General features: G+C 40.1%; 1 protein-coding gene across 2 annotated transcripts; it reads left to right on the top strand.

The window, feature by feature from the left end:
* The first annotated feature begins 233 nt into the window (after positions 1–233).
* Positions 234–27,890, top strand: cdon (cell adhesion associated, oncogene regulated). 2 transcript variants are annotated; one of them, XM_020928566.2, is made up of 19 exons: positions 234–284; positions 13,995–14,131; positions 14,259–14,537; positions 15,027–15,173; positions 15,276–15,419; positions 15,495–15,788; positions 16,033–16,302; positions 18,816–19,084; positions 19,732–19,906; positions 21,367–21,483; positions 22,331–22,534; positions 23,139–23,320; positions 24,177–24,282; positions 25,379–25,501; positions 25,741–25,932; positions 26,051–26,340; positions 26,414–26,493; positions 26,954–27,207; positions 27,579–27,890. In XM_020928566.2, the coding sequence occupies exons 2-19, from the start codon at positions 14,059–14,061 to the stop codon at positions 27,731–27,733; spliced, it is 3,354 nt and encodes a 1,117-aa protein (XP_020784225.1). In that variant the 5' UTR covers positions 234–284; positions 13,995–14,058; the 3' UTR covers positions 27,734–27,890. The 2 variants fall into 2 exon arrangements, with proteins under 2 accessions (XP_020784225.1, XP_020784224.1); XM_020928565.2 differs by having other exon boundaries at positions 26,951–27,207.

Below are 27,890 nucleotides of genomic sequence, written 5' to 3'. Positions count from 1 at the left end.
ATGTAGCAGCACATGGATCCTCAAACAAAGAGAAACAGTACTTACAAGAGGCTCGCAGCGATTTTTTGACCAGTTGTGGGACGTGTCTTACCTTCGCCCCGAAGGCTGCGCTGCTCGGGAGCTCCGAAAACTTTCTTCACCCTTTTTGGTCCTTCGGCTGTGTTCGTGTTTTTACCGAGGTTTGACACCTTGAGCCCACGTCTAATGGAGGGCCCTGATCGGATTTGCCATCAGAAGAATGTGTTTGGCTGCTAAATCACAGCTTTCGCTCTTTTCCACGAGAGGTAAGCACTAAAGGGGTCCGGGCAAGGCACGCTGGGGCAGAGCTAGGGAGGCTGCGTGCGCGAAAGCAGCAGCGGGACAACCGAAAAGGAGAGTAAAAAAAAACAAGAAACAAAGGTGTCTCGATCAAATCAGACACGACCTTATCGTGTAACTTTTGTTTTGCGCGAGAAGTTGAGAGCAGCGCTGCATGGAGCTTGGAGCTAACGCGCTACGGACAGTGAAATAACCAATCATGTCACTTCTACCTTCAGCCACATTACGGAGAATTTGTAAAGAGCATTATGCAGACTAATAAAAGTATCAGTCACTGCACATCTTCATGTTCACGCCAATGACTGAACTTCTCATTTTTAAAAATCTAATCTCTCTGAAATAGTCTTTAACAACAGGCGTATTCATATAAGCTAACAAATGGATCTCTATTTCTAAATAAAAGATTGTGCTTATCTGAATTTGTGATAGAAACTTTCTATTGTTAAAAGTAGTATTTTTATATATGTTTTTTATTTTGCCCTAAAACGCGTATTGTTAATTTAGTACATTGAAATTAAAATATGGTACATTTTGATGAACCTCCCAAAACTGCCTAATCATTTAATTTGAGGTGGCATGTTGTATTAGGCCTTTTTCTAAAGTCAAATTTGTCGTTTTAAGCGCTGCAGTGGTGACACTTCATTGGAGCGTTTCAGTTGAAATAGATGGCCTGAGGGCTGCATTTCTGCCTCTGAAACACCAAAGAGCATTTTTAGAAATAGCACATATGTAAGTTGCTCCCGTTGACATATTGGTGTCAAAGTCTAAAAGGTGAATATGGGCGATTTGTTTGTGAAGCTTAGCTTTGTTCTAAAGTTGGACTGTCATAGTGGGCCTGAGTCAGGGGCCAGCTTTGTACCATATTTGCTGCTGAAGCATGAAGCTGAGGCTAATATTTAAAGGGTATATTTTCTCAGAGAGCCCTTAGTGTTTTTGATACAAATCCTGAGGGTGCCATTAATGTGGCTTTGCTAAATCCACGTCAGACAAGTGCTAAAACAAATCACTGCATGGCACACAAAGCTGCTGAACCTCAGTCTCAAACTACTTCTGTTTCTGTTGATAGTCCTATGCATAACAAAACAAAACTGGTTTTATGCACTGTAGTCATATTTCATTTTATTTTTGTGAAATATAATACACATGCATTTTTTCAGTAATTAAACATTACCTTACCCTCAATAGTTTACACCTGATACACTGATGCAGATGGCACTATAAAAGAGTGGAGTGAAAAAGAGACAATCCCTGTTCGTGCCCTCTAGTCATTTCCTGTGTCTGCGTTCACCCCTATCATCAGAGCTGCACACGGCTTTTGTTACATAGGGGTTCCTCTGTGAAAAGTGAACACTTAAACGATATTGAGAACAAAGTGTTAGTCCCACTCCAATGCATGACATCCAGTCAGAGGGACACACATCACTGCGCACAGATAAAATGTCTCCCAAGTTCAAACAGTTGCTGGTGCATTGTTTCCTCAGTGGGGGACAAGAAGACACTTCCGATGGCTTTCAAATCCTCTCACAGATCCTCAATATTGGCCCACTCAGATCTGCTCACTAGTGCTAAGCCTGAGCTGACTGTTCACTTTCAGGGATAAATCCTCTTTAGGGTTTTATAGTCAGTCTATTGCACCAGGTTTAATTTTGTCTGTTGCACTTTCAAACCATTTACAATTAAATTCTAAAATTCTTTAAAATGTTAAATCCTCCATATTTTCAATGTTTTTAAATTGATTAGTAGAAACTGAAAAGGAAAAGTAATGTGATCATATGACTGTTTGGATGTGAGTAGCAACCCAGCAATAGTCCTGAGTCTATGCTAGGCCTGTTGATATGAAAAAAAAAAGTTTTTTCCTTGTATTGATCAGTCCAATTTCATTCAGTTTTATTTATTAACAAATAAAAAATGGCTTTCAGTAATAACTTCAATCATTGCCACTTAACATAAAATGCCCTGGGCTATGCCTTGAACAGTTTAGCTGAGTGGTAAGTGACAAATGGCATTTATATCAGTATATTCATTTTGGTAATAATGTTAATAATGTTAAAATATAATTTGAATGAATTGTACTGCAGTGCATTTCTCCAGTGACAATCTCAGAGCTCTGTTTTTAGTTTTCACATTAAGTTCTAGCATGGAAATCAGTGAGCCCTTATCAGGGCTGAAACAAAGCATAGCTCTGCCATTTAGCCAACTCCAATAATGTTCGAAGCATTAGGGTACGAGCTAATGATAAACACATGCTGCTGTAAGAGAACTATGTTAAGTGGGCAATTTGAATGTAAGCATGTTTAATGATACCAGTCCCTCCGCTCATAATGGCTTTCTTGATTTTTCTGATGAAGCTCAATCACACAGCTACAAGGACAAGTGGCAGCTCACAGGGGTGAAATGTACTTGTACTGCTCAAGCTGCAATAGAATAAATGCAACACATTTTTAATGCTGAACTGTGAAACATTCCAGGCATAGTAATAACATCTCCTTGGAGACAAGCAGGTGACGGACCCCCCCTCCAGGAAAGTTACATAGTGTGCATGCATTTTAGTAACTGAAAGAAGCATGGATTGTTTGAGAATGTTGCAGATGAATATGGCGGTGCTAGGTGGATGTGGTCTCAGAGGGTGTGTTCACATGGCTGACTTAAGTATATTTTGGGCCACTAGCATTTGCTCCCATTTTCAAGCCTTAAAGATTTGAGGCCAAGCAGCAAACCTCAGCCCCACTGTGAGCTGAAGTGAATGTAAAACCAAAATCACAATGTGGTCTTCTTGTTTATTTGGTTTTGAGACGTGATCTGACATAGTATCAAGCCATAAGATCAGCTTTTGGAGAGCGCGCATACATGGAAATTTACTACACTTTTTACAGAGAGACATAGTTGCATGTGTCGTCAAAATATTTTATAGGTTTACCGTATTAAAAATCAGTTTAATAAAAAAAGGTTATATCGTTTTGATGCACAATGTCATTGTTCACTGCAGCACATCAAAGGTGCACTGTGTAATTTCTGATGGGCTTCCACCAACTGGTCTCCATGGAGATGTTTGCCTGGAATGTTTCTCCATGGAGACAAGCAGGTAACCAGAAATGTTAAATCGTGCACCGTTATGTAGCAGCAGACCAGTAACTAGTTTCTACATGTGGGGATAGTAACAGCAATACTAGCAATACAGTTAATACTTCATTGGAGCTCGAAACAATACTTTTACTATCGTAGTGGAATTCAGATTTGAAGAGTATTGAACAGCATTTTTGCCATTTACAATTTCTGCTATTCATATTCCAATTTATTAAAGTATTATTTTGTGGATGTTCATCCCAACCTTTCCAAACTCTTGACACAACCCTTCTTACTCTCTCATAGTCTCATTGCTCAGGCATTAAGTCATACTGCTGCTTTCCCACTTTCTAATACCAGCCTCGCACACTGAGCGCCGGGTCCCATTTGTCAAGGACAGAGCCAGAGCGCAGTGCTCATTAGATGGACAGAGGGGAGTAGTGGGCAACGTGCCAAATAACCTCTATGTCCAAGGAACCAGGCGGTGCTGACGGACAACACCCAGCAGCTAGGAGCAAGGAGAGGATGGGCAGGTTAAAGAGAGAGAGTTTAGTCATATACATGCAGTTTTTGTGAGCGTAACATACTGTGAAAATAATGGCTGCTGTGTTGCAATTTCTGTCTGCTATGAAAACTTAATTGATGTATTGTGTGAGAACAATGATCCAGTATACATTAATGTTACCAGGGCATCTTAGAAAAATCATTGTGAAATCAACAAGTAAATTAATTAATACAAGGCAGATGATTTGATTGATCCTAAATAACTGTGCTCTTGTCACTACAAAATAGTAATTTTCACAGTGCTCCAAATTGGTTTTCAAATACCAAGAAATGGGTTATATATTTTTTTTCTTGAAATTGTTGGGATTTGCTGTAACAGAGAGGCAATAAATATTACAATCATACTGTTAAAACTCCAAAACAAACTGACTAAATGCTGTTCACATGGTCAAATGCAAAAGACTCTTGACATTTCTACCTTCTACCTAACAACTATCGCACAAGCGTGTTTCAGTAGCCAAAGGTGTCTGGCTTTTGTTTATAGAAAGTTGTCATAGGTAGTGCTTCTTATCAGCTCAGCACGCGCATCGTCATTAGTTTAACTGCACACCCCTCAAAAAGACCCTCCTCCATTTTGGCCCAGTCCCATGACACTGACAGACGATCCCAACAACCTGCCTCTGCCCCACTCTCCTCGTACTATGCAGCTCAGTAACTCCTGGAGGTTAGAGATAGGCTACGTTCTTCCAGTGCTACACTTCGCAAAATGTCAAAGGTGAGCCCACTGTAGCTCCATGTATACACCAGCTTTCAACAGATGGTGGGATTGAGTTTCTCACATTCAGAACCTTGAAGGACCTGAAACTGGATAATGACTTTCAAGAGATTTCTGAAATGAAATGAGAAACATCGGGTGGTAACTGTTAAGACAAACAAACAGTTTTCAGAACAGGAGAAACAGATGTGGAAGTCAGCCACTGAAATATGGAGGGACCGGATGATTCTGGCGATAGGCCGTTGCATAAAGTGTGCAGCTTTTCCATTTATATAAAAATATGCAGATTTACCCTATTGTTGGGTCTCAGATGAAATAACAACATTCTAGAAGCCAATAATATTTAATGCAGATGGGGGCAGCTAAAATGAAGATTACTATAGTGAGTTATAGAGTCTGGTCAATAATATAAGTATTAAACAACGTGCATTATGCAGTTTTAAAGCACTATGTGGAGTCGTAGAACACCATGATGTGCAGTGAAGTAGTTCCAGTATCCATTTGTGCATTGTCAAGAAATATATCACACTATAACATGAGCACAAGCCTTAATTTGCCTTTACCACAAGGCACACAGCTGCATTGGTCCCTACAGAAGTTTCAAAAAGGCATCTTTCTCGTTGCATGTATGTCTTTGCCAAAAACAACATGTTGGCTCATAACACTGGCGCACATACGTTGTTGAGGCCATTGTTCTGCTGCTTGTGTCATAAGTAATTTTCTTAGTGATCCCTCAGCCGCCTTGAGGGAGGAGTTCAACATATGAACTTATGAACTGGACCCTCGCTGACAGTAGGACGCAAAAGTTTTTAGACCATCTCAAAAGGAACATTTTCTCTTTTAGCGTCTATTTCTCCTCTTGTTTTTAAGGTTCATTTTGATTTCCTCAAGCGTTTCCTCCTAGATACTTCAGAAGTCTCGCCTCAGAGCTGTTTCTTGAGTGCGTGACCGCAGCTTTCTATTTCAAATGTTTAACCAATAAGTCACATCTGACTTGGGGTTTTCTGCAGACCAGAATACGCACACTGCTGAAAAGCCGGCACAGGGATCAGCAAGACTATATTAAGGCAGGACTAGCGGCTGGCACTCCCCTGCAGCTGACAAACAGGCTACTTGTTAGAAGGGCTGTTTTTCTCCTATATTCTCCCAGTCAGTGTGAGGCAGTGTGGCTGGGCTGCTGCCTGCCTCTGCGCCTGTGGTTAGTGGTGCCATTTTGGGACGCCCCAAAATTCAAGTTTGTGGGCCCTCTGGGAGCATAGAAACCTCTTAGTTATAAGATATTGAGAATTAGCAGAGGAATCCCATCATATGGTTCATTATCCAAACCAAATTGTATTAAACTGAATGTCTTTCTGTTAAACATATGATGACTAATGTTAGCATAAATGACAGCATTTTATAGCTACATTAAAAGAATGAATGATTATGAAACTAGGCAACAAAGCATTGCAATCATTGTGCTAGTCAAAGCTTGCCAAGCCTGGATACATTGATGGTATATCAAAAGGGAGTATACAACTGAGCTGTGCCAACATGCAAATCAAGATTTAAGGATGCTCACTTCATTAGAAGAGAAAGTAACACAAGCAAGTGATGAGAAAAATACTTAAAAGCTCAAAGACATTACAGACTCACAGCTTTGTTTTGTTTTTTCAATGAGGTTTTGACTTAAGCCTTCTTCATATCATTTTTCATTTTCACAGCTTAAATAACCAACGCTTGAGCCCTGGAGGAAACTGGGTGACAAACAAATCGACCAAAATATAAATTAAGTTGTTCACATAATTGATGGTTAGATCAGAAACCTCAGGCAACATAATAAGTTGGTTGCATAAATATTAATGTTGCTGTTATCATAGTGCAATGTTTACTTTGGCAGAGCATCTGTGTCTGGTGCCAAAACCTCCTCTGACGTTGAGTGTGGCATCAGTGAGGGGCAACTCTACGCGCAGGCTAAATCTGAGGTTTTTACAGTTTGTCTAACAGCCAAAAGTGGAAACTCACCACCGGGGTTTGTTTTGTGATCTCTAGATTGGGGCACAACAAGCGTGGAGTGTTACAAGGCAAGACGGATAAACATTTAGACAATCTAAATAAAGAATTTGCACACTTCAACAAGGACTGCACATTCATCTGAGCGTCCTCCTCCTCGTGCATACAAGGATACTGGTTTGTTTGTTTAGGATTTTGTTGAGGAAGACTAATTGTAAATTACCTCGTGTTTGTTTTTGTCCTGCTGCACTGCTCTAGAGTCGAAGTTTTCTGTGAATATACGACCGTCGGTCCACTTTATTTAGACAGACCATTTATCATCCTGAGAAATGAAAATACTCTTTCTTTCTTGTGCCTTTCACAGAACAAAGACAAAGTGAATCAGTATTCCCCTCTGCTTCAGCTTCTGAAGATGTGTTTCTTGCTTGTATCTTTTTGGGACACCTTGTCATTTTGTTGACATTGTGCATTTGAAATTACAATATTTAATGTATGCATTGCTTTGAAAGAATTTCTGGTTGGCTGCCAGGGAGCTATCAGGAAGAGACTGAGCAGAAACTGTTGTCTGCGTCTTTCTGCGCTTGTTGCTGTAGAGATGTACTGATGGAATCCAGGAGAGAGGGGAGGGGGCAGCTGGATCACATCACCGCTTGCCCATAGTTCACAGCCCACACAACATCATTTAGAATCACAGATATGGCCTTAACTCCTTGTAAAACCGATTGCAAGACACTCATAGCTCAATCTTTTTTTTTCTGTCTTTCTCTGCATTTTCGTGTTTTCCCATCATCTCTGTAATCAAAGTTGATAAGGAGGAATGTGACTGGACTCCTGTGCCCCTGGTGCCATGGTCACTCTATACCGGCTCCCCTCGGCTGGCGTGATGAATTAAACTCTTGGCACATGTTGGAGATCAGCCTTATAACACCCCGCGGGCAGCAGAGGGCCGTCTTCTGGTGCATTCCATCCTTTCCATCAGAATTACCTTTTTGCTTCAGAGGAGACGTTCCCCTGTGGGCTCAAAGGCCTGTGAAATCAGCCGGAAGACCCCAAGGCGCTCTGACAATGGGAACAGCTTGTTAGTTACATGTGAAACGCGAGAGGTCTCACAGTGGCCTTGTATGGCAGCGATACCCTGGGATCTGTTTCCACTGTCCGAGAGCTGTTATTGAGTTAATCCCGCTGTTCAGGTCCTTGGGAATTGGCCCTACCTCCCCACCGTCCTTTCCCTCCCCCCGACCGCAAATTCCCAGGAAAAACAAGACATCGCAGAACAATCTCCCAATTAAAATGGCTCTTACATACAGTACCATTCAGGCCTTCTCCCACTGTTTCATTCTCTCGCCTTTCCCCCTATTTTGGGCCAAGCAGCCTCAGGGCTAGAATTAGTGTGGTATCCCAGGTCCCGGCCCTGGCACTCGGGGAGGGTCTGGAGGAGAGGGGGGTTTGTGTGTCCTTGGTAAACAGGGCTTTGAGAGATGTGACTGTCTGATCCCAGGGGCCTCTCATCTGGTCTCACAGAGGAGCAGTGTCAGGCTCTGGGATAGGCCTGGCCCCGTACTCACCCCAGATTCATGCTCTGTTCTGGGTGACCACTTCACAGATGGGGAGGGAGGGGGCACATGAAGGTGGCAGCTGTTTTTAGTGAGATCTGTGCCATCACTTTCATGACCAATCATTAGTTTTAATTTAAAAGATTCCACGCCATTAAGCAGTTTTAAATACATGTTTTATCAAATTGTAAATGTTATTTCTCTAACTACTGCAACTGCTATAATGACTGATTTCCTTTGTAGAAAAAAATGAAATAAAAGGTTGCTTATTACCTGGACTCAGAATCAAAGTTTAAGTCAAATGTTTTTTTTGTCATTTAATAATTTCCAATAAAGACATCATTTCTTTATGTCTTTTTGCTTTGTAGCTGCCAACAGGTGAAAACATGGTGTTCTTTACAGGCAGTTAAAAGGATTTATTCAATAAACACTGTAACAAACTCACTGCAATTTTTTCTCCAGTAAAATATGTTCTGCCTCTGCTTCGTGCCCTCCGAATGGTGTATTTATATAGACTCCATTTTCATCACCTCTTCTCCTCTGTATTCTTTTGTGCTTTATTTGACCTCGACTCTGTCTCCCGTCCTTCAGACAAATGTACTGAGAGACAGACGTGTCTAAAACTCAGGCCGTCCTTGTAGCTGTAGCCCATTTATCTCATGCTCCTTCACTCCCGTTTTAAAGATTTATCGAGAAGAACTTACATTAACTTTCTGCAAAATCTCAGGTTCAGACAAGGGCAGTTGTCTCCTCTTAGGAATCGTCTAAACCCCTGGAATGTGATTTTCTCTTTTAGACATAAAACAAATAGACCCCCTCTCTCTTTCTGCAAATTTTCAATCCAAACCATACCCCTCACTCGTTCACTCCCACCTCTAAAGCTGTCCTACTTTTAATAATGTCTCAGTCTTTAATCAGAGTAAGGCCCCATGCGTTTCCACTCATTATTTGTGCTTCGTGGCCTGAGGCTGCCTCCATGGGATCACCCAGACCAATTCAGGAAGCCTATAATGGTCCCCTAGTGCCTTCTTCTTTCTGTATGGTATTGCTCAAGTTTCTCAATGTACTGCATCATCTGTCAGTTTTGGCATATAGATCTTGCCTATTATCTCAATGGTTTCTTTAACAAATTGGGCAGGCTTGGCAACTTTTCACCCTTAACCCCTATTTTACAATCTTGGAGAGTTTTTGGCTGCATTTGAAGACCCCCTGTTGCGTGTTATTTTTTGGTTTGTGAATTTATCTCGCATCTTGGTGCAGTGTTTCTCAGAGTGGAGTTGTGGAATGCACATTGTAGATCCTCTGTCAGTGGGATGAGGGGCGAGTGCAGACAGGTTGGGCATACAGCATGTGAATCATCTCCAGTGCACAGGTCAGATTAGACCATCATACCAGAAATAACCTGATCAATCTTTTACGCACCGCTTATTTCTTAATGTTCTGTACTGTTTCTGTAGGCCTTAAGCTTTTAGCATTTCTAACATACTTGACTTCATGAATGTATTGTCAGAGGCAGTTCACATATAGCTTCCTGGACAGTGGAGATTAAGATAAAACTCTGTGCTGTGTGGCTCTGACCAATTTTTGGCTTTACTTGTATTGCCTTGAAATGCAACAGGTTTTTCTACCCATCACAAAGACTTTCAGCTATTATTTGGCAAAAGAAATGACAACTGTGTGCCTTCCACTAGTGTGTAATTAATGGAAAAAATGTCAAAGTTAAAGCATAATACTTGATGGTTACAGCATTGTTTCCTAGATGATTATGCGCATCAAGGTAGATCAACATAAATCTTTTGACACAAGTGACTATACACAGAGTCTCAGTCAGTGCACTAGTTGTGACCTGTTCTTACCCCAGGGGTCCTAAATGCTCCATTACTTTTGTCTTTGTTTATCTAATATGATGATGTTATGGGCCAGATAGGGACAGATGGGGTTTGCAGTAGTCCCTGTTCAGAATTGCAGGTGCTTACCCCCTTCCAAAGCGGAACCCTTTCCCCCGGGGCAAGGTGTCAGTGTGTTTATTTTCCCTTGTGTCATCACCAGGGATCCTCATGTCCTACAAGGAGACAGGTAGAGGCCTTGTTAGTCTAGGAGACATTTGTACACCCCCATGATGGATGGGTGCTGCTGAAACCCAACTCTATGTTGCAGTCGACTGACTGGCAATAGACAATACACAGGGAGAACACCAAAATAAATCTAAGTAATTTATTTGTAAGTTCTATATTGGAATGTAAAAGTACATGTAACACAATATGTTTAGATACATGGTTGGGTGTTTTAAGAGAGAGGTCTACATCAAATGATATGTCAGTAAAAACATGTTGGTTGGAGCAGAGTTTGAAGGAAAGTTTCAAGCTGAATCAACTTAAGGAAAAACTATTGTGATTTTTTTGCCATATCTTTTAAAAGGGTGCTAGGGTATATCCTAGAGGATATAGCACACAAGTTTTGGGATAAACAAGTCACTTACTTAAGTAAGTAAGTTCACGGTGCAAAACTGAAGCAGAGCTGAAGATGTAATATGGCCACAAAAGTGGGGCATTCATTTTTCCATCCTTCTGGTGCTGAAAATGAGATAGGAGCCTATTCTCCGTCTCTATAGGAATAATTTGACAGGGACTTTCCCGTTGTCAGCAATCTTTTCAAGTTTTTCTGTCTGAAAATCTGCAACAGTGTGCAGGATGTACCTCTCTCCATGTGGCTATAATGTTGCCAGCATCAGGGATACAAGATCTAGCCTGAGTGTGTCTGTCTCCACTGGGCTGGCCTCATGCTGGCGGATGTCAAAGCAGAGCCAAAGATAAGCTCCTCAAACGATGCCCTTGTGTTTCCTCGTCTCGGCAGATTGATATGACAGATAGGAGGCTGTCTGTTTACACATAGAGACCAAGCATTGCCTTCAAAATTACCAATGAAAAACTCAGTGTCTTCTGCTAAACTACAGCCTCAGCACCTTTGTTGTATATTGTACTTGCCCCCACCTATGTGCACATCATATGACTCTGTTGTTATTGTAATTATATGTCATTATTCTGACACAGACAGAAAGATAGTTTGCAGTGATGACATAGGGGCAGTGAGTCGAGGCTTGTTGTAACTCGTGAGGTGGAGAAATGCTTGGCTGTAGCGTGTGGGTTTGATGTGCTTAAAAGTGCATTCATAGACTCAACTTTATTTTGTAAGACTAATTGTAGGCAGCATATGTGTCTTATTACAGCTGTCTCTGTAGGCCTGTTGCGATAATTACTAAATTGACTCATTGTTCAATAAATGAATATATGAAAGCTGAAACAATACATTTTTTGGATCAGTATTTATTGTATGTACATTTCCTTTGCACTACTGTTTATTTTTTTTTGCTATTTTTTCACATGATTTGATATAAGTTGTAAAAGTTTAAATTGATAACTTCTATGACTCATTACAGGTGCAAAGAAAGTCTATTCTATTTCTATTTCATTCTATTTATTTATTGCAGCTCATGGTTTTTTAACAATATTGTACAATTAGACATTTTTGTGGCTTGTGATGTAGTTTTAAAATGATTCTTTATTATCTATATTTACTTAAGCAACATATCACACAAATTTTATGTCTAATTTTATGTTAATGCGCTACTCGGGGGCGGCAGTAGCTCAGTTGGTAGAGCATTCGCCCACTGATCTGAAGGTTGGCGGTTTGATTCCAGCTCTCGACATAAAAAAAAAAAATCACAGGTTGAGTGGTCAGATCCACTGACCCACAGGTTGGCTGGTGTGATTCCAGCTCCCACAGATGAATGCTGCCGTTGTGTCCTTGGGCAGACACTTAACCCACCTTGCCCACAGTGTCTGTGTACACTAGTGTATGAATGTGTGTGTGAATGGGTGAGTGGTTCCTTGTTGTAAAAAGCGCTTTGAGTGCCTTGAAGGTGGAAAAGCGCTATAGAAAAATGTGACCATTTACTTGGTGCTATTTTTTTCTGAGTGAGCAAGCCCAGCTCAAATACATGAATTAAACATGGATTGTGCAGTGAATCCAGTTTAACCGAGATTCAGTTATTTCTAATCTTCAGTGATAAACTTGGGTCATTTAGAGGACCACAGCCAATCCTCAAAGCATTCAAATGTGGTGAGGAATTTCGACTTTGGAGGAAGAAATGTGAATATTTTTGGAGTCACGTGGGATCGATTTACAATCGGTTTATTCTTTTTAAAGTGATATTGCCTATTTATAAGCCTTTTTTTTTTTTTATAAGAAAAAAATGAATATTGCCAAGCTCTAATTTTGTAACTATGAACTAATTTTTAAAGAAAATAGTTGGAAAAATGTCACTTAAGTAGAGCTATTATATAGAAAAGTATATGGTTCAAAGAAAGCCTGGGGTGAACTCTGAGGAGCAGTCCAGGGTTACCCACATTATGCTCTTCCGTGACCTTTGACCTCAGGGTGAGAAGTGGGCGTCAGCCAGCAGCTCGGGGAGTTTATTATTTCCTGCCTCTCCTTGGTCTTCACTGCAGATGTAAGGAGTGAGATGAAGGGAGTGACAATTAGAAGAAAGCATCTGTGTAACAAGTTTGACCCTGGATAAAAAAAATATATATATCAAAGAACTAGCACTGTCATGATTACCTATTTTGAAACATGTAATATTGCTACAGAAAATATCAAGATAAAAGATAATAGGAAACTACTTTGCCACTGATAATTCTAAAGCAGGATTATCTCAGTGAACATTTTGTGTACATAAGTCACAACAAATAAATAGCATAACATGACATGAAACAGTAATCATCATCTAAAGCACAAATCTATATCTATCTATAGTAATCGTATTACAAATAATTAACAAAGGTTTTCTAAATGAAAATATTCACACAATAATGAGCCCCCAAATATACTGTTACAGCTTACATTTAGTCAACATAGTAATCAAGACAGGTTGCTTCTAAAATACTGTGAGTGATAATTGTATTAATTATCTAATATTTAATTACCAGTGAATATATCAGTGTTAATCAAAACAGAAAATGTAAATTTAATAAAAGTTTCAGATTAGAGGCTGTCAGAATCCTTTTGAGCTCCACTTATCCCACCCAGACATTACCCTTTTAATTCTGACCCAGCCTGTGGGCCTGGTCAGTCCTGCTGCTGGTGTCTGCCCTGTGCCCGAGCTCCAGTCTGAATATCACAGCTGGACTGCCATTGTCCCTCTGGCCTCAGGCTCAAACCTTGGTAACCAACCAGGAACCTGGGATCAAAGCCGGCCAGGATTACTCTTGGAAAAAGTGGGAGGTGGTGCCGCAGTTGGAGGGGGTCGGCTTGAAAAGGATAGAGGAATGCTCCTAATTACGTGCCCTCCACTCCTTTTTGGGGGCTTCCTTTGGCGTTCCTCTTGTTCACTGTGTGTGTTAGGACTGCACTTCAGGCTACGCTGAACCTATGAGGAAGCAACACAGTGTGACCAGAGAGTGATATTAGAGCAAAGCCACAGTCTCTCACAGCCACTCCATTACACTCAGGGGCAGGTGGGACACAGGGGCAGAGTTCCCGGGACATTCCTCCCTCTGTAGAGACACTCCAGCGGGTGAGAAGAGGCAGGGGAGGGAACAGTGTGGAGATCAAGGAGTGTGTAAAGAGGATGTGTCATGCACATTAAACAGATGGCCTAGAAACTGGCTGAAGTTTTTTTCTACTTTGGTAAAAAAAAAATATATATATAAGTGTTGTTGTTATTTTTATCAGATTTGTTTTTGTGATATTTATATATTTATTTATTTATTTATTTTTATGTTTTGCAGCATTTTCCAATCCAAGCAGGAGGGTGCTGGACAACAGGGCGACTGGCAGGGGTGGAGGTGCATCATGGACAGTGGCCTCAGGGTCCTCCTGTCCACTGTGCTGTGTCTGAGCCAATCCCTGCTCACCAGCTGCTCATGTAAGTCCTCCAGCCACTTACAATGAGTAAACCAAAGCTGTTTTTTACTTTACTTTCTATTTGGTTTTATATTCTATATTATTTTTTATTTTTTGATGTCTGATTAATTTTTTTTGTGCATTTACAGCTCAGTACCCCTTGTTTCTGTATGAGCCCTCCTCTGTGATCCAGGGAGCAGGATCAGTAGTTCATCTGCGTTGCTCAGTATCTCCTCCCTCAGCGGTGGTTTCATGGCATTTTAAAGGACGACCCCTGAACCGGGACATCTTTCCTGGTGTGGAGATCAGTGGAGGCTCTCTCAACATCTCATCCTTAAAACCCAGCCATGTTGGCCACTACTACTGTGTGGCACGCTTAGAAAAGGGGCCGGCCATCGCCAGCAGCCCGGCACACGTGTCTATCGCAGGTACGGATACGGAAAGTTGGTCCTCTGTGTGTACTTACACTCACTTCAAAGCCCTGGTAGAGAAAGAGAGGAAGCGACTTTGCAGAAAGGAAGGCCATTTTGTGAGTGTTAAACAAGAATGCGTCCATAGCTGCTGCTGAGTGGCACAGGGGAAGGAAACTGTTGGAGATTTTGTTGGGCATTTGTCCAGTGTCTCTTGACTAGTATCCTTAATGAGCCTGGCGCTTTCCTGTCTAGTGCACTATGTTCCTGCTGGGAATGGATACTACTTACACACATCACCCTAAAGAACTATCGGGACTGTAGAGCTGTATTGACCACACAACTGATTTACTCAATCCAACAATAAACAAACCCAAATCCAAATCCAAAACAAACATTTACTCAAGTAGCACTTGAGTCAGCACACTGACAGAACAGATTGCAGCACAGTCAGACTGCTGCGCTGTACTGTGATTTTTAATATGTGTACAACTTTGTCTTTCACAGAGATCTCAGAATACGAAGAGAGCAGACGGCGGTCTTTATCAGTACAAGAAGGCAGTACTGTTCTCATAGAGTGCCCTTTACCACATAGTGTCCCTCCAGCATTACCACGACTACGAGTGCGAGGGGAATGGATAGAAGAATCAACAGGTGTGTTTATAATAATAATAATAATAGTTTTATAGTCAGCATCTCAAATCCTTTTACACATTATGTGACTGATTATGATGTGACTGATTATTGTCCTTTCAGGAGACTATTTAGTTCTTCCATCCGGAAATCTTCAAATTATATCAGTATCGACCAAACACCAAGGCATGTACAAATGTGGAGCATACAACCCTGTGACCAGAGAAATTGTTACGCAGACACACGGCACCAAACTGTCAGTCAAAGGTAAGTGTTCATATTTAGTCTTATAGTTGTCATTATTTTTAATTAACTAATTACATTTTTTTATTTGTTTGACAGAAAACCCCACTGACAGCACTCCTGTCCAAATACTTTACCCTTTTGTCCCATTGACCATCTCTGTGCCGCCCTCTCATTCACTAACACTGGAGTGCGTCATTTCTGGGAGTAGTGCACAAACAGCCAAATGGTTTAAAAATGGCAAAGAACTGACCCTAGGATCTTCAGTTCATCTCCTACAACATAATCTTGTGTTTATTTCAACTATGAAAGATGATGCCGGGAGTTATACCTGTGCAGCTGACTCTGGACATAAGCTTGTTATGAGTGTCCCCTACACTGTCAGTGTTTTAGGTATGTATTAATAGTAACTAGGAATTTATAGAAAATATATGAAGAATAAAGAGGTTGGATGTGCATCTAAACATGCTTTTTTTAATCTGGATAATCACACAATTGTTTGAATTCTGTAATCATAGATCTATAGTTGTTTTACTAACCTATTTTATAGACATTTATGTATATTTGTGCATTTCTGTCATCAAATGTAACTATAAATTGGCGTTATTACATGATTTGTATTTGTGTCTTTCCTCAGAGCCTGCATCTATAGTGGAAGGATTGACGAATCAGTTTAGGAGTCCTGGCTCCTCTGTACACTTCAGATGCAAAGGGAGCGGCAACCCCAGCCCAAACATCACCTGGATATTCAACACAGAACCTCTGAAACCATCACAACACTATCAAATTACAAAGGATTCACTCATTATCCCCAACGTGAGACCAGAAGATGAAGGAATGTACCAGTGTGTGTTGGACAATGGGGTTGCCATGGTGCAGTCACATGGGATGCTCTCTGTCAAGTCAGGTAAAGTCCTTGTTCTAGCTTTTCTAGTTTATGGCTGATTCACAATTACTTTAAATGGTCACAAACATGCAAGTACAACCTTAAATAGAACTGAACCCACTTTTTGTTCAAAAATACGTATCCCCTTAGATCACTTTTTTGTTATCAGATTTGTAAGAAAGCTGATGTTACAAAGCACTTTGCTGTTTGTTGTAATGTACAGTGTCTGGGGATGCGTGTACTCAAAGTGTGAATCTAAATGTTTTTGTGCGTGGCGATAGGAGAGGCTTTGCCAAGGCTGTCCTCCTGAGCCTTGAACTGAACTTGAGCGTGAGAGCGAGCTTTGTGCACGCCGTCGGGGATAAGCCCCCGGACGCTGGAATGTAAGGAGTAGCTATGAAGGGTTATGACGAGGACCAGACCACCCAGCTGTCAACATCATACACAAATGGCTTTTATTTATTAACACATCACAGCCCCCTCCACCTCTCCCCCAAAGCCTCCCTAAGCGTTTGCGCCAGGGCCCCATTCCCCGGCTGGCCCCTGTATCTCTGCAATGATGAATGCAGCTACAGGCAGTACATAGGGAGTACAAATCAGGCTTGGGCCAGCTCTGCTCCTCTTCACAGACCAGAAGAAGAATGAGATTTAATATCTACGAGCTGCACCCATGTTTAAAGTACAAAAACAGAAAGTGAGGCTGATAAGAAGGAAATACTAAACAAAAGTAAATTCTGGGGTCAGTTTGGATTCAGGAGTTTGGTACCAGTCTCCAGGCTGTGGTCACCACTTTCGAATCATTGCAATCACAGCATCACAGCACAGCATTTTTTCATCTAAAACATGTTATGTTTGTTTTGTGGGTTGCACTGTTGATCCTGTTTACAGCTTCCATGTTTACTTCCCAGTGGCTACATGTTGCTAAGAAACAGCAAAGATGTTTTTAGTTTTTGAAATATTCACAGTTTATGTACTATATATAATACTATACTTAACATAAATTCTGTGTATGCAATGTGTCATATTATTTTCTCCAAAAGGCAACAATTTACTATTTAAAACATATATATTTGAAATGCAAAAGTCAACAGATTGGATCAGTATCAGTTCTGGCATTTCATCATGATTTATCAACCTATTTACCATTTATATTGGAACAGCAAACTACTGTTGGCAGCTGCATTTATAAAGACAGTAGCTGAGTATTGAAATATAGTCATTTCTTTTTTCGCATTGAGAGTCTGCTGCCCTAATTGAGTCTGTTAACATTATAGTGGTGCAGAGGACGAGTCTCTCTGAGTCAGGTCTGGGAGCATGGGGCAGACAGGCACTGAGCACAGGGCAGAGCTGATGTCGTATTGGGCTCTGTTTCTCTTTGGTATTTTAATGGTTGGAGTGTGGAATGTGTGGCAGCTGGCCGTAGTCCTGGATCAGGTCTAGTGTTACCAGCTCCAGGCCTGTTTGTTTTACAAAGTGAACCAGTGCTGCAAACACCAAAAACAGCCCAAGAGCAGAGGCAGAGCTGTAGAGGACAGAGCTTCTGCAGTGTGTCTGCCTTATCCTCCCTGTTCACTAGTGCTGCTGTCTCGACTGGAGAGGTGGAGCCAGTAGTGAACGGGACCTGCCCCTGTGAGCCGTGCTCCGGGTCCAAATGTCTGTGAAATGTTCCACCCTCAGTCTGCCAAGTAGTGTCGGCCGTAATAACGCTCCAGCCAGTTGGATTTGCCCAGGTGGACTGCTCTGGCTCTGCCCAACATTTAATGAAAAAAACACAAACAAAGGCTGATTATATAGAGCTGTGGAGATCCAGTTTTTATGTTATTTTATGTAGATTAAAAGTCTTGTTCCAAATGTAAAATTTTCCAGTTTCACTTTGAGTTGAACCATACACGACTGCATTCACAATGAAATTAATTCACTTAATGTAATGCCCAGAATAGGGAAGTGCTGAATTATCTGTTTTAATGTTTTGCAAAGTAAAACAGAAAATATAGTGTCGTAAGTCGTAATAATGTGTCATCAGCTGGCATGGATGTCTTTGGACATGATATAGGCTCCCTCTAGTCATGGGATTTACAATGATGAAAAATAAGCACCATGTATTTTGTAGAAATACTACTACTCCTACGACTACGACTACGACTACGACTACTACTACTACTACTAATAATAATACTACTACCACTACTACTACTACTACTACTACTACTAATAATAATAATAATAATAATGATAATGATAATAATAATAATAATAATAATATAATTATGAAACAGCTTCAAAAGTCACCTTTAAACAAAAATCAATCAGTGTTTGACCCTGTCCAAATTATTCGATTACTTTTAGGTGATTTTAAGATTTCAGAATCAGCTGTTAGTTTGAAAGCTGTTTGAGAACCTGCCCTAGCCCCTGGTTGATGTTATTTGGCAAAAAACTGATGAACACCACATGGTTTTATTTTTGCAGTATTTCAAGCTATTGGAAACTATTGTTAAATATGTTAATAATGGTTCATATTTTTCTCTTTTGTACAGACTCCTGGCTGTCCTCCACAGTCACTACCATCCTCGAGGCCTCACCTACAGGACATCCCATGCAGAGTGATGAGGGTTTGGAGCACTTCTTCACTGAGGAGGACTCTGTGCATCTGCCTGCTGACAGGAGCAATGACCGCCCCACTCCAGAGGCCCCCATCATCATCAGCCCCCCTCAAACCCACAAACCTGATGTGTACGACCTGGAGTGGAGGGCTGGACGTGATGGAGGCAGCCCCATCAATGCATACTTTGTGAAATACAGAAAGGTAACATCACATAGGTCAGTTAAGTGCAATAGCCTTAAAAGAGTTTTGTTATGTTATTTGTTAATTTTGTATTGAATAATAATATAGTTGTTGCAATTCTAAAAAAAACTTAATTTCAATACTAAGGGAAAGGCTCAGTAGTCAATACCTTTTCAATACTACAATGATAGTATTAAAAAGGGCTATTCTTTTAGACAATAGAATTTTTTCAATATTGATACTTCTAATTCGTATTTTGTTCAGTGCAGATTTTTGTATTAACTAGTGTCTAGGTTTAGTTTGTTTTTGCAACCCTTCTATAGTGACTCAATTTTATGTGTTACTGTAGTTTTCCAGTAAAATAAAATTGTCACCCTGTTTTTCAAAAGCATATTGGTGTGACTTCATGTTCAGCCGTTTCCTGGTTAGAGCTTAGTTTCTTTCATGAGCTTGCTATAACTATAAAAAATGTTCCAATACCAGCAAAGATTCAATTGGCAGCATTAAGTGTACAGTGGAAATTGTGACTGGAATCTCCCAGGCATTGTTTCATAAGCCCTTGCCTATCCTTACCGAGAATACCTAACCCATTTGAATGTGTTATTCTTAATACCATGTTGTGTCTTGTCTTGACATTGGTTTGTGTGTGGTTGTTTATCTGTGTGTAGGTTGATGAAATGGGGATTGTTGTGGGGAGCTGGCTTACGATCCGTGTCCCGGGCTCTGAGAAAACCTTGAGGCTGTCCGAGCTGGAGCCATCTAGTCTCTATGAGGTCCTGATGGTGGCGCGCAGTTCAGCTGGAGAGGGACAACCCGCCATGCTCACCTTCCGCACTGGCAAGGGTCAGTGTCTAAACATAAAAATATACTCAGACTAAGACTTAGACAAACTTAATTGATCTGCAAGGGAAATTATTTGGATACAGTAGCTAAAATATAAATGGTAATAATACATTCAAAATCTGTAGCAAAAATAGCGAGAGACTTGTGTCAAATAAGGCATAATTATATAAATGTATATATACAAATAAATATAAAATATAGAAATACAAATATATCTCAGCTATATTCAAGAGGTCGTAACTACATAATGTGTCACAATCAAATGAAAATCTCAATTTTACTTGGCGCATTTATCATATCACAAAGGCTGCAGTTATTTAGATAGCAAAACGTACTCTGCAAAAAACAAAATATCTTGTCTTTGTATAGAAAAATGTTGTTGTAGATTAAACGTCTACAAACATAATATGAAATTCTTGGGATTCTTGTATTCGTTAATCAGTTCATATTTTAATTTAACCTACCCTACCCTTCGACAGTCCATTTAGTAGGTATTTAACATTTCATGCCAAGACTGTCAAAGTAACCGTGAAAACAACCAGAGAGACCCACTGTTTTCAGATTTAAACAAAAATGTAATATCATGTTATGAATTTTATTTTGAAATCCCATCCCAACCCCGCTTTGGGAATTCAGACGCTAGAAGTTTGAGATATAAAAGATGCCACAATGAAATAACTCATTTATTCTTTGCATGAACAAACAGTGATCAAATTTTTAAAAGAATCGTTTGGCCAAATCATTTGCATAGTTATTTATTTTAAGACAGATACAAATGAGAGTTAAGTGTTTCTAGGCATATTTATGTAAATGGTCAGTTTGTGGTCTAAACATAAACTTGCTCAACAAAGTAGTACTCTCGGGTTTCGTTTTCTTTGTGAAACAAATAAAAATAAAATGTTGCAACCGCAAGTGTCCCTAAAGCACACAATAATTCTCCACCACACAAGAGCTGAAAAAGTCACTGGTCACAAATATAAAATGCCACAAACCACAAATTTGACTGTAGCTTCAGGGTTGTTCTCAGAAGTCTGCAAACAGATCTGTAACTTCTAAACACTGACTAAAGGAAAGAGTGAGGTACATCTTAACATTAGTCAGAATATCTGCTCTTGTTCAATACTGCTTAAAAATTGCTTGAGTGATAATTAAGTACTGAGCATTAAGTCAAAGTAACTAAGTAAACTTTAATGTGTTCAAAATTGAAAAGTATTGCACTCTAACTTGGATATTATTACTTAGTAGTACTTAGTTGGTTTACATTTATGGAGTACTGGTGGGAGAGGTATGTGTATTACTAATGCAAGTTTTCCTTTTGTATTTACTTACTTTTACTTGGCAGAAGATTAAATAACTAGATTATTGGAAGAAGACTCCAAGTATTAATACTGTCATACATATATCTTATATCCATGTCAATTCCAACATCTTTTATTTGGAACTTTTTAATTTTATTTTAGAAAAAAGCACCTCCTCCAACAAGAATCCCTCCAAGCCTCCGGTTGTGTCACTGCCCCCCAAAGCTCCAGAGGACAAAATACCCAACACACATTTTGGGGTGGTCATACATGACAGAGGTAGGCTATCAGCATGTTTTACTGTGAAAAGTATTATATTCAGTAGTCTATTGTCATTTATTTGATTTGATATTTGATTTGATTTGTGTATAGGTTACTGGTGATATATAGAAATATAGATGATAATAATTAGGTCTGTCACAATAAAAAAACATTTTAAGTTCGATATATTGCTGAAGAGAATATAGCTGATAAATGATAATATTGCAACCAAACCATAAAACAGAATGATCCCCAAAAACGTATTCTAAACCAGCAATATTGTTAAAAAAATTAGAAGACATAAATAAACTGAGAATAAATTAAATAAACTGCTGAATTCAACACATAAATTAATAACATTTGCAGTAGTGGGGGCTATTTTGTTTATATATTATGGCTGCACAATATAATAATATAACACTCCATTTACAGTGACTGATGCTTGGCATTGTAAATGTGTTCATTTTAAACCAAAACAGCCCATGTAAACTGCAGTTTTATGAATACCCAGATGGTATATTTGACATTTTAATTTGTGTAAAAAAAATTAAAAAATTCTTTCAGTATGTTGTAATGCAGATGTAAATGTGGATCAAATCCATCATACATGTTTGCCGTCATTATAAGCAGCCATACTCTCCTTTTTGCACCTTTTTTACTAACCCATTTTCTCTCTAACTTTCTTCTGCCATCTCTAACTATGTGACAAAGGGCACATTCAGTAAGTATACATTTCTCTATGGCATGTAGCTTCCTTTTTTCCTCTTATCTAATTTATTGCCAAGATTGAATATGATTGTTGTGGTTATCAATGAGGATTTGCTACTTACAATGAATAAAACAACGTTATTTCTCTTCTTTTTAGTACCCGAAGCTCCCGATAGACCAACCATCTCCATGGCGACAGAAAGTTCAGTTTACGTCACGTGGATTCCCAGAGCAAATGGAGGTTCTCCCATCACAGCGTTTCGGGTGGAGTACAAACGTGGGCGCAGTGCAGAGTGGGTCATAGCAGCAGACAACATCTCCCCTCTAAAACTGTCTGTGGAAGTGCGCAACCTGGAGCCTGGTAAGCGTTCATAGATCTGAAAACTTTATAGTGCAATAAAGTAGGACTGACAAAGTAATGGTGTAAATGTAAAATAAAAACAGAGGTCTGAAATATAGTGTGACTATAGACCATTTATTTCTAATTCATCAAACTTTATTACGCACATACTATATTGATAATAGGCCGGTCACAATAACACATTTTGAAGTGAAATATGTTGCTGGATTAAAAATAGATGTTAATACTGAAACAAATTTATGCTACTGACACAGTGATCCAAGAGCAGATTTAAACCACAAAACTACTGTACTACTACTACTAAAAAACATGAGCTGCAATAAATAAAAAGCAGAATGCCACACTTCAATGAGTTTGTACATATTCGTAGAAGTTCCCAAATCATATTACCAAAAAATAACTAAAAATAGTGCAAAGAAAGGTACGTTAAATTTTGACCACAAAAAATATTGTTTCATCTGTACAAATAATTTGTAATTATCATGACAGGCCTAATTGATAATTATGAATAGCCTACAAGTGAAATTGGAAAAACTGGACTATTGGACTATTGAGTGTTTACTATTTTGTTAAAATATAAATATAAATTTAAAAAAAATTTCAGGTTCAACATACAGATTTCGTGTGGTGGCCATGAACATGTATGGGGAGAGTCCACACAGCATACCATCAAAGCCCTACCAGGTCCCTCAGGCCAGTCCCAGGATGTCCGACCGGCCTGTCGTGGGACCCCACATCTCCTCCACTGATGCCATCAGTGACACTCAGATCATGCTGCGCTGGACTGTAAGTACAAGTCTTTTTTTGCTTTGTAGATAAATAAACTAAAATGTATTATTATATATAATATGATATATATATATATATATAATATATATATATATATATATATATATATATATATATATATATATATATATATATATATATATATATATACATATAAAGGATAAATATATACATATATACATATAAAGGATAAATGTCTCAAATTACATAAATTACAAATCAGATAGTTTTAATTGAGTTGAGTGAAATAGATATAGTAACAAAACAAAAACTTTACAGTAACAGTGAAACCTATACATTATGTAACAGAAACATCTGAATACAGAAAATGTATATTATTCATTTAATTCTAAAAGTTACAATAAACTCTCAGGAAGGTTAATGAATGAATTATAAGATCTCTTGCATCATACGACAATTTAGTACCATTATATCTTAAGGACCATTTTAGTCCCTTTATTCGTACAAATGCGTGTACACTAGAGTTATTTTTCACTACCTCTAGGTCGCTGGACCCAATCAGACTTCTAACAAGCGGCTACAGTGATTACAGATCTGCCTAGGCTGAGATTAAGGGCCCTTGTCATCTACATTTTATTCTGAACTCATCAAAGCTTTTTTTCCTCTTCTGAGCCATTTGTGCAGATTGTTCCCCACATTAACTTTAGCTCCGACAGCCCCATTTATTTTTGAGGTCCAGACAGACAGACAGTGCAATCACAATTATACTCGCCGTCCAGTACATCTGCTGATAACAAGGCCACCATTAGTAACAGGAAAAGCTGCTCCCTTAATAATAATTGCCCGCCAGATTGGAGTAATCTAACGTAATCTTTTTCCTTTCCCATTGCAGTATAGCCCTTCAAGCAACAACAACACTCCAATACAAGGCTTCTACATTTACTACAGGCCCACAGACAGTGACAATGACAGCGACTACAAAAAAGACATTGTGGAGGGTAAGTCCAGTGACCCGAGCACTGTCAAAGGAACAGAGTGACAATATTGGTAAAAGTGTTGATTGACTATAATAATTAAATTAAATAATGTCTGTGTTGTCTTGTAATTCTAAAGTATGTTTTTCAAACTGTAGAATGTATGTATTATTCTTCATTATAACGTAACCCTGACATTTCTTCTTTAAAACACTGACCAGCTAGAAGTAGTACTAGTAGTCGTAGTAGTGTAGTAGTATTTGTAGTATCCTTTCCCCTATGTACTGTGCAGATAAACAGGGAGTAATGGATACTGTGGTGTGGTGCAGTTTTACCGTTTGATTTATACTTGCTGCTCCCCGAAAGCACACAGGCTGAAATCTGTTTTTAATAAATGGTCGCCAGCTAATGGGTCAGGCCTGAAATCTGAGAGCAGCCACAGGAGCGCAGCTCCGGTTGCTGTGAAGAATGCTAACAGTTAGGCCTGGTACAAGTTAGGACATCCTATGTTCAATCTAAAGCATACAATATTGTTCACTTTTTGTGCATAATTTTATTCAGTAGTTACACATGTCAAGGTTGCTATTGTTATTATAAATTAGAGTACTATTTTTAGGTAAGAGGCTCACAAGGCAGTAAACCTTTTGTGCCAGTCCTAAACCTGTATAAATGAACAGGGTTGCATGGTTATATGGACACTGTATTTAAATTTTGGAATGGCTTAATAGTTACACGAGTTTCTTGTGATTTATTGAAGTCACATTCATCAGCACATACGGAGAACAGCGTCTTATTTCAGCCCCATTTGCTGGAAACGTTGCATTTCCATCTTGTAGTCTGGTCCATGAGTCCAAAGTTAAGTTGTGTGTAGTATATGTGGAGTGGGAACACTGGAGACAAGCCAGAACAAACATGAAGCTGCCATATATGGGGCTTGTCTAAAGCAAAGCAACTGTCTGAGGGCTAGAGCTGACAGAGGGGAGGGGGGTGAGTGATAGAGAGAGGATGAAAGAACATGACCTCAGAGAGAGGGAGAGAGAGAGAGGGTGCCCTGATTGTGAGTAAACACACAGCAACTACAGCAGGAAGTCCTTACTCACCTCTGTCCCTTTTCCCTCAGGTGTAAAGCACTGGCACATGATTGGACACCTGCAGCCCGAGACCTCCTACGATATCAAGATGCAGTGCTTTAATGACGGGGGTGAGAGCGAATACAGCAACGTAATGATCTGTGAGACTAAAGGTAGGACCACAAAGTCTAGTCATTGACTCATTGTCTCCTCACTTCCTCTTTATCAGGAGTCCAGGCTTGTTTCTAGTAATGCTATAACTTAAATAATAGCTCTGACCACTATAATTACATAACACAATAGTAGTGTATTTTATGACACCATGAAATGCTTCCTTTGTATGCTTTGGGCCTTTGTTACTTGGTTGCCTTGAGTGGCTAAGCACTAATCTTTGTGTCCTTTTCTTCAACAGCACGCCAGGCACCAGGCTCACCCAGCCAGCACCCCATCACTCCCCCGGGACCCCACCCTCAGGAGCCTCCCACTCCTCCAGGGGGGCTGCTCTACCTGATCGTGGGCTGTGTTCTGGGGGTCATGGTCCTCATTCTTTTAGCATTCATTGCTATGTGTTTGTGGAGGAATCGGCAGCAGAACAACATGCACAGTGAGTAACACTCCCTCTTGACTGACTCTTGTGCTGAGTCAGTCTTTGACAGACAGTAGTTTACCACAAATGTGTGTTTTGTCTTTTTTACATGTTGGCATCCCTTCTCTCTCATCAGAGTATCCTCCGGGCTATGCTGGCTATCAGCCAGCAGAGATGAATGGCTATGTTCTTGAGTACACCTCAGTGGCTGTAAACAACCACATCAATGGAGGCGTGCATGAGAGCTATGGACACAGTGGCCAGATGTTGTCCCATGGGTGCCATCACCTCCACCACAAACTCCCCAACGGCCTGTCTCTAATGAACGGGACGGGAGGTCTGTTCTCACCAGGGCACGGCCACGATGGGACCCTGCCCCACAGCACTCAGGACTGTGAGCATGCACACCCCTACCATCACCATAATGTGAGTCACCTACTCTACTGTATGTTTGGAAAGAGTTTTTGAATACAGCTAAACTCACACTGTTTATTCTCAGGGTGGTGGGATGTACACAGCACTTCCACAGACAGAGTCATCTGATTGTATGAGCTGTCAAAATCTCTGCAACAACAACAGGTAAGAAAAAAGACACACGGTTTACACACAGTATTCCAGTAAGGCTGTAGAGATATTATGAATGACAAAACATTAATCTCTTCAGTCTGATTAATGACCACATACACACTTGCCCTTTTCCCATACTACTTGATCTGTTTATGTACTTAAGAGTCTTCAGCATCACAGTTTACTCTGTGTGCACCCAGCCACAGACCTAATGAGCCCTCTGTTTATTTACCTCTGCTGCTGGGAAAGAGGGGCGTGGCCTCAATCCAATCATAAACCAATATAGAGGAAAGTTGAGTTCAGTTCACCACATTGGCGCACTGACGAACAGGTTTTAAAAGGGACAGGTTTCTAATGCCCACTTTAGATGGAAAATTGTCTTTTTTTGTATACTGAACAACAAACTGCAAAAATAGGTTTAGTCTTCGTGAGGCACCTCAGGATTAACTGTGTTCTCTGTGTTTTGAAGCAGATGTCACAACAAAACCAATGGCACTTTCTCCAGTGGCACTCTGCCTTTAATGCACCATGTGGCGGGCTGCCAGCAGGACGGCCTGGAGATGGTGCCTCTGGGGCAGGTGTCCCAGCACTGCTATGGCCCTGAGCACCACTCTCACACTGGAGACCCTGAAACCAATGGCCCATACCACCCACAAGAGGCACGGAGGTCACCATCACAGCACTCCTGTTGTCTAGGCGACAGCACTGACAACTCAGATAGAACTGGTGAGACATGCTGCAAATACTTTCTGCTAGTGTTACATACAACTAACATATAGTAGATGTTGCTTATTTAAACTCAATGTTTTAGTAACTTCTCTTTAGTTACCACGACTGTTTAGCTCCCAGCTACCTTTCAAACTTTAGTACTGTATATATTTTTTGGAATTGTTAATGTGAAAAATAAATGGTAATTTCACTTCCGAAACCATGTACTTAACTTCATTCAAAAGTTTTTGTTTTGTTTATTTCTTTACTCCCATATTCAATAATAACAAAAATAAAAATGTGCATTTATAAATAATAATGTGAAATACACACACTTTGTCCAAAGGTATATCATATGAAATGATCTAAACTATGATGGTTTTTTGTAGGGGACGAGGAGCCGGAGTGTATGGATGAGGAGGGGACAGTGGTGTGCTGGGAGGCCCTCACGCTGACAGACTTGGACTGTGATGAGAAGCCAAGCTGGATCTCCAGCAGCAGCCTAGGCGGAGAACTGATCCAGGCCGGGCCACAGGAGGTCTAAACTGTGGCTTTCTACATGCACAGCCTATTGTCGTGTGGGCCATATCTGTGCATTGGGACACACTATGGACCCTGGCTCAAAACATGATGTACGAACAATCGGACGCACCGCATGTTTGAACCACATGGATCTGTTGAGCGTTAAGTTGGATTAAACT

The sequence above is a fragment of the Boleophthalmus pectinirostris genome, unplaced genomic scaffold (assembly GCF_026225935.1).
Source record: "Boleophthalmus pectinirostris isolate CB_2022bp ecotype Guang Dong unplaced genomic scaffold, ASM2622593v1 HiC_scaffold_9, whole genome shotgun sequence".
NCBI lineage: Eukaryota > Metazoa > Chordata > Actinopteri > Gobiiformes > Gobiidae > Boleophthalmus > Boleophthalmus pectinirostris.
Note: the sequence above shows the minus strand (reverse complement) of the source record. Positions and strands in the feature narration are given on the sequence as shown.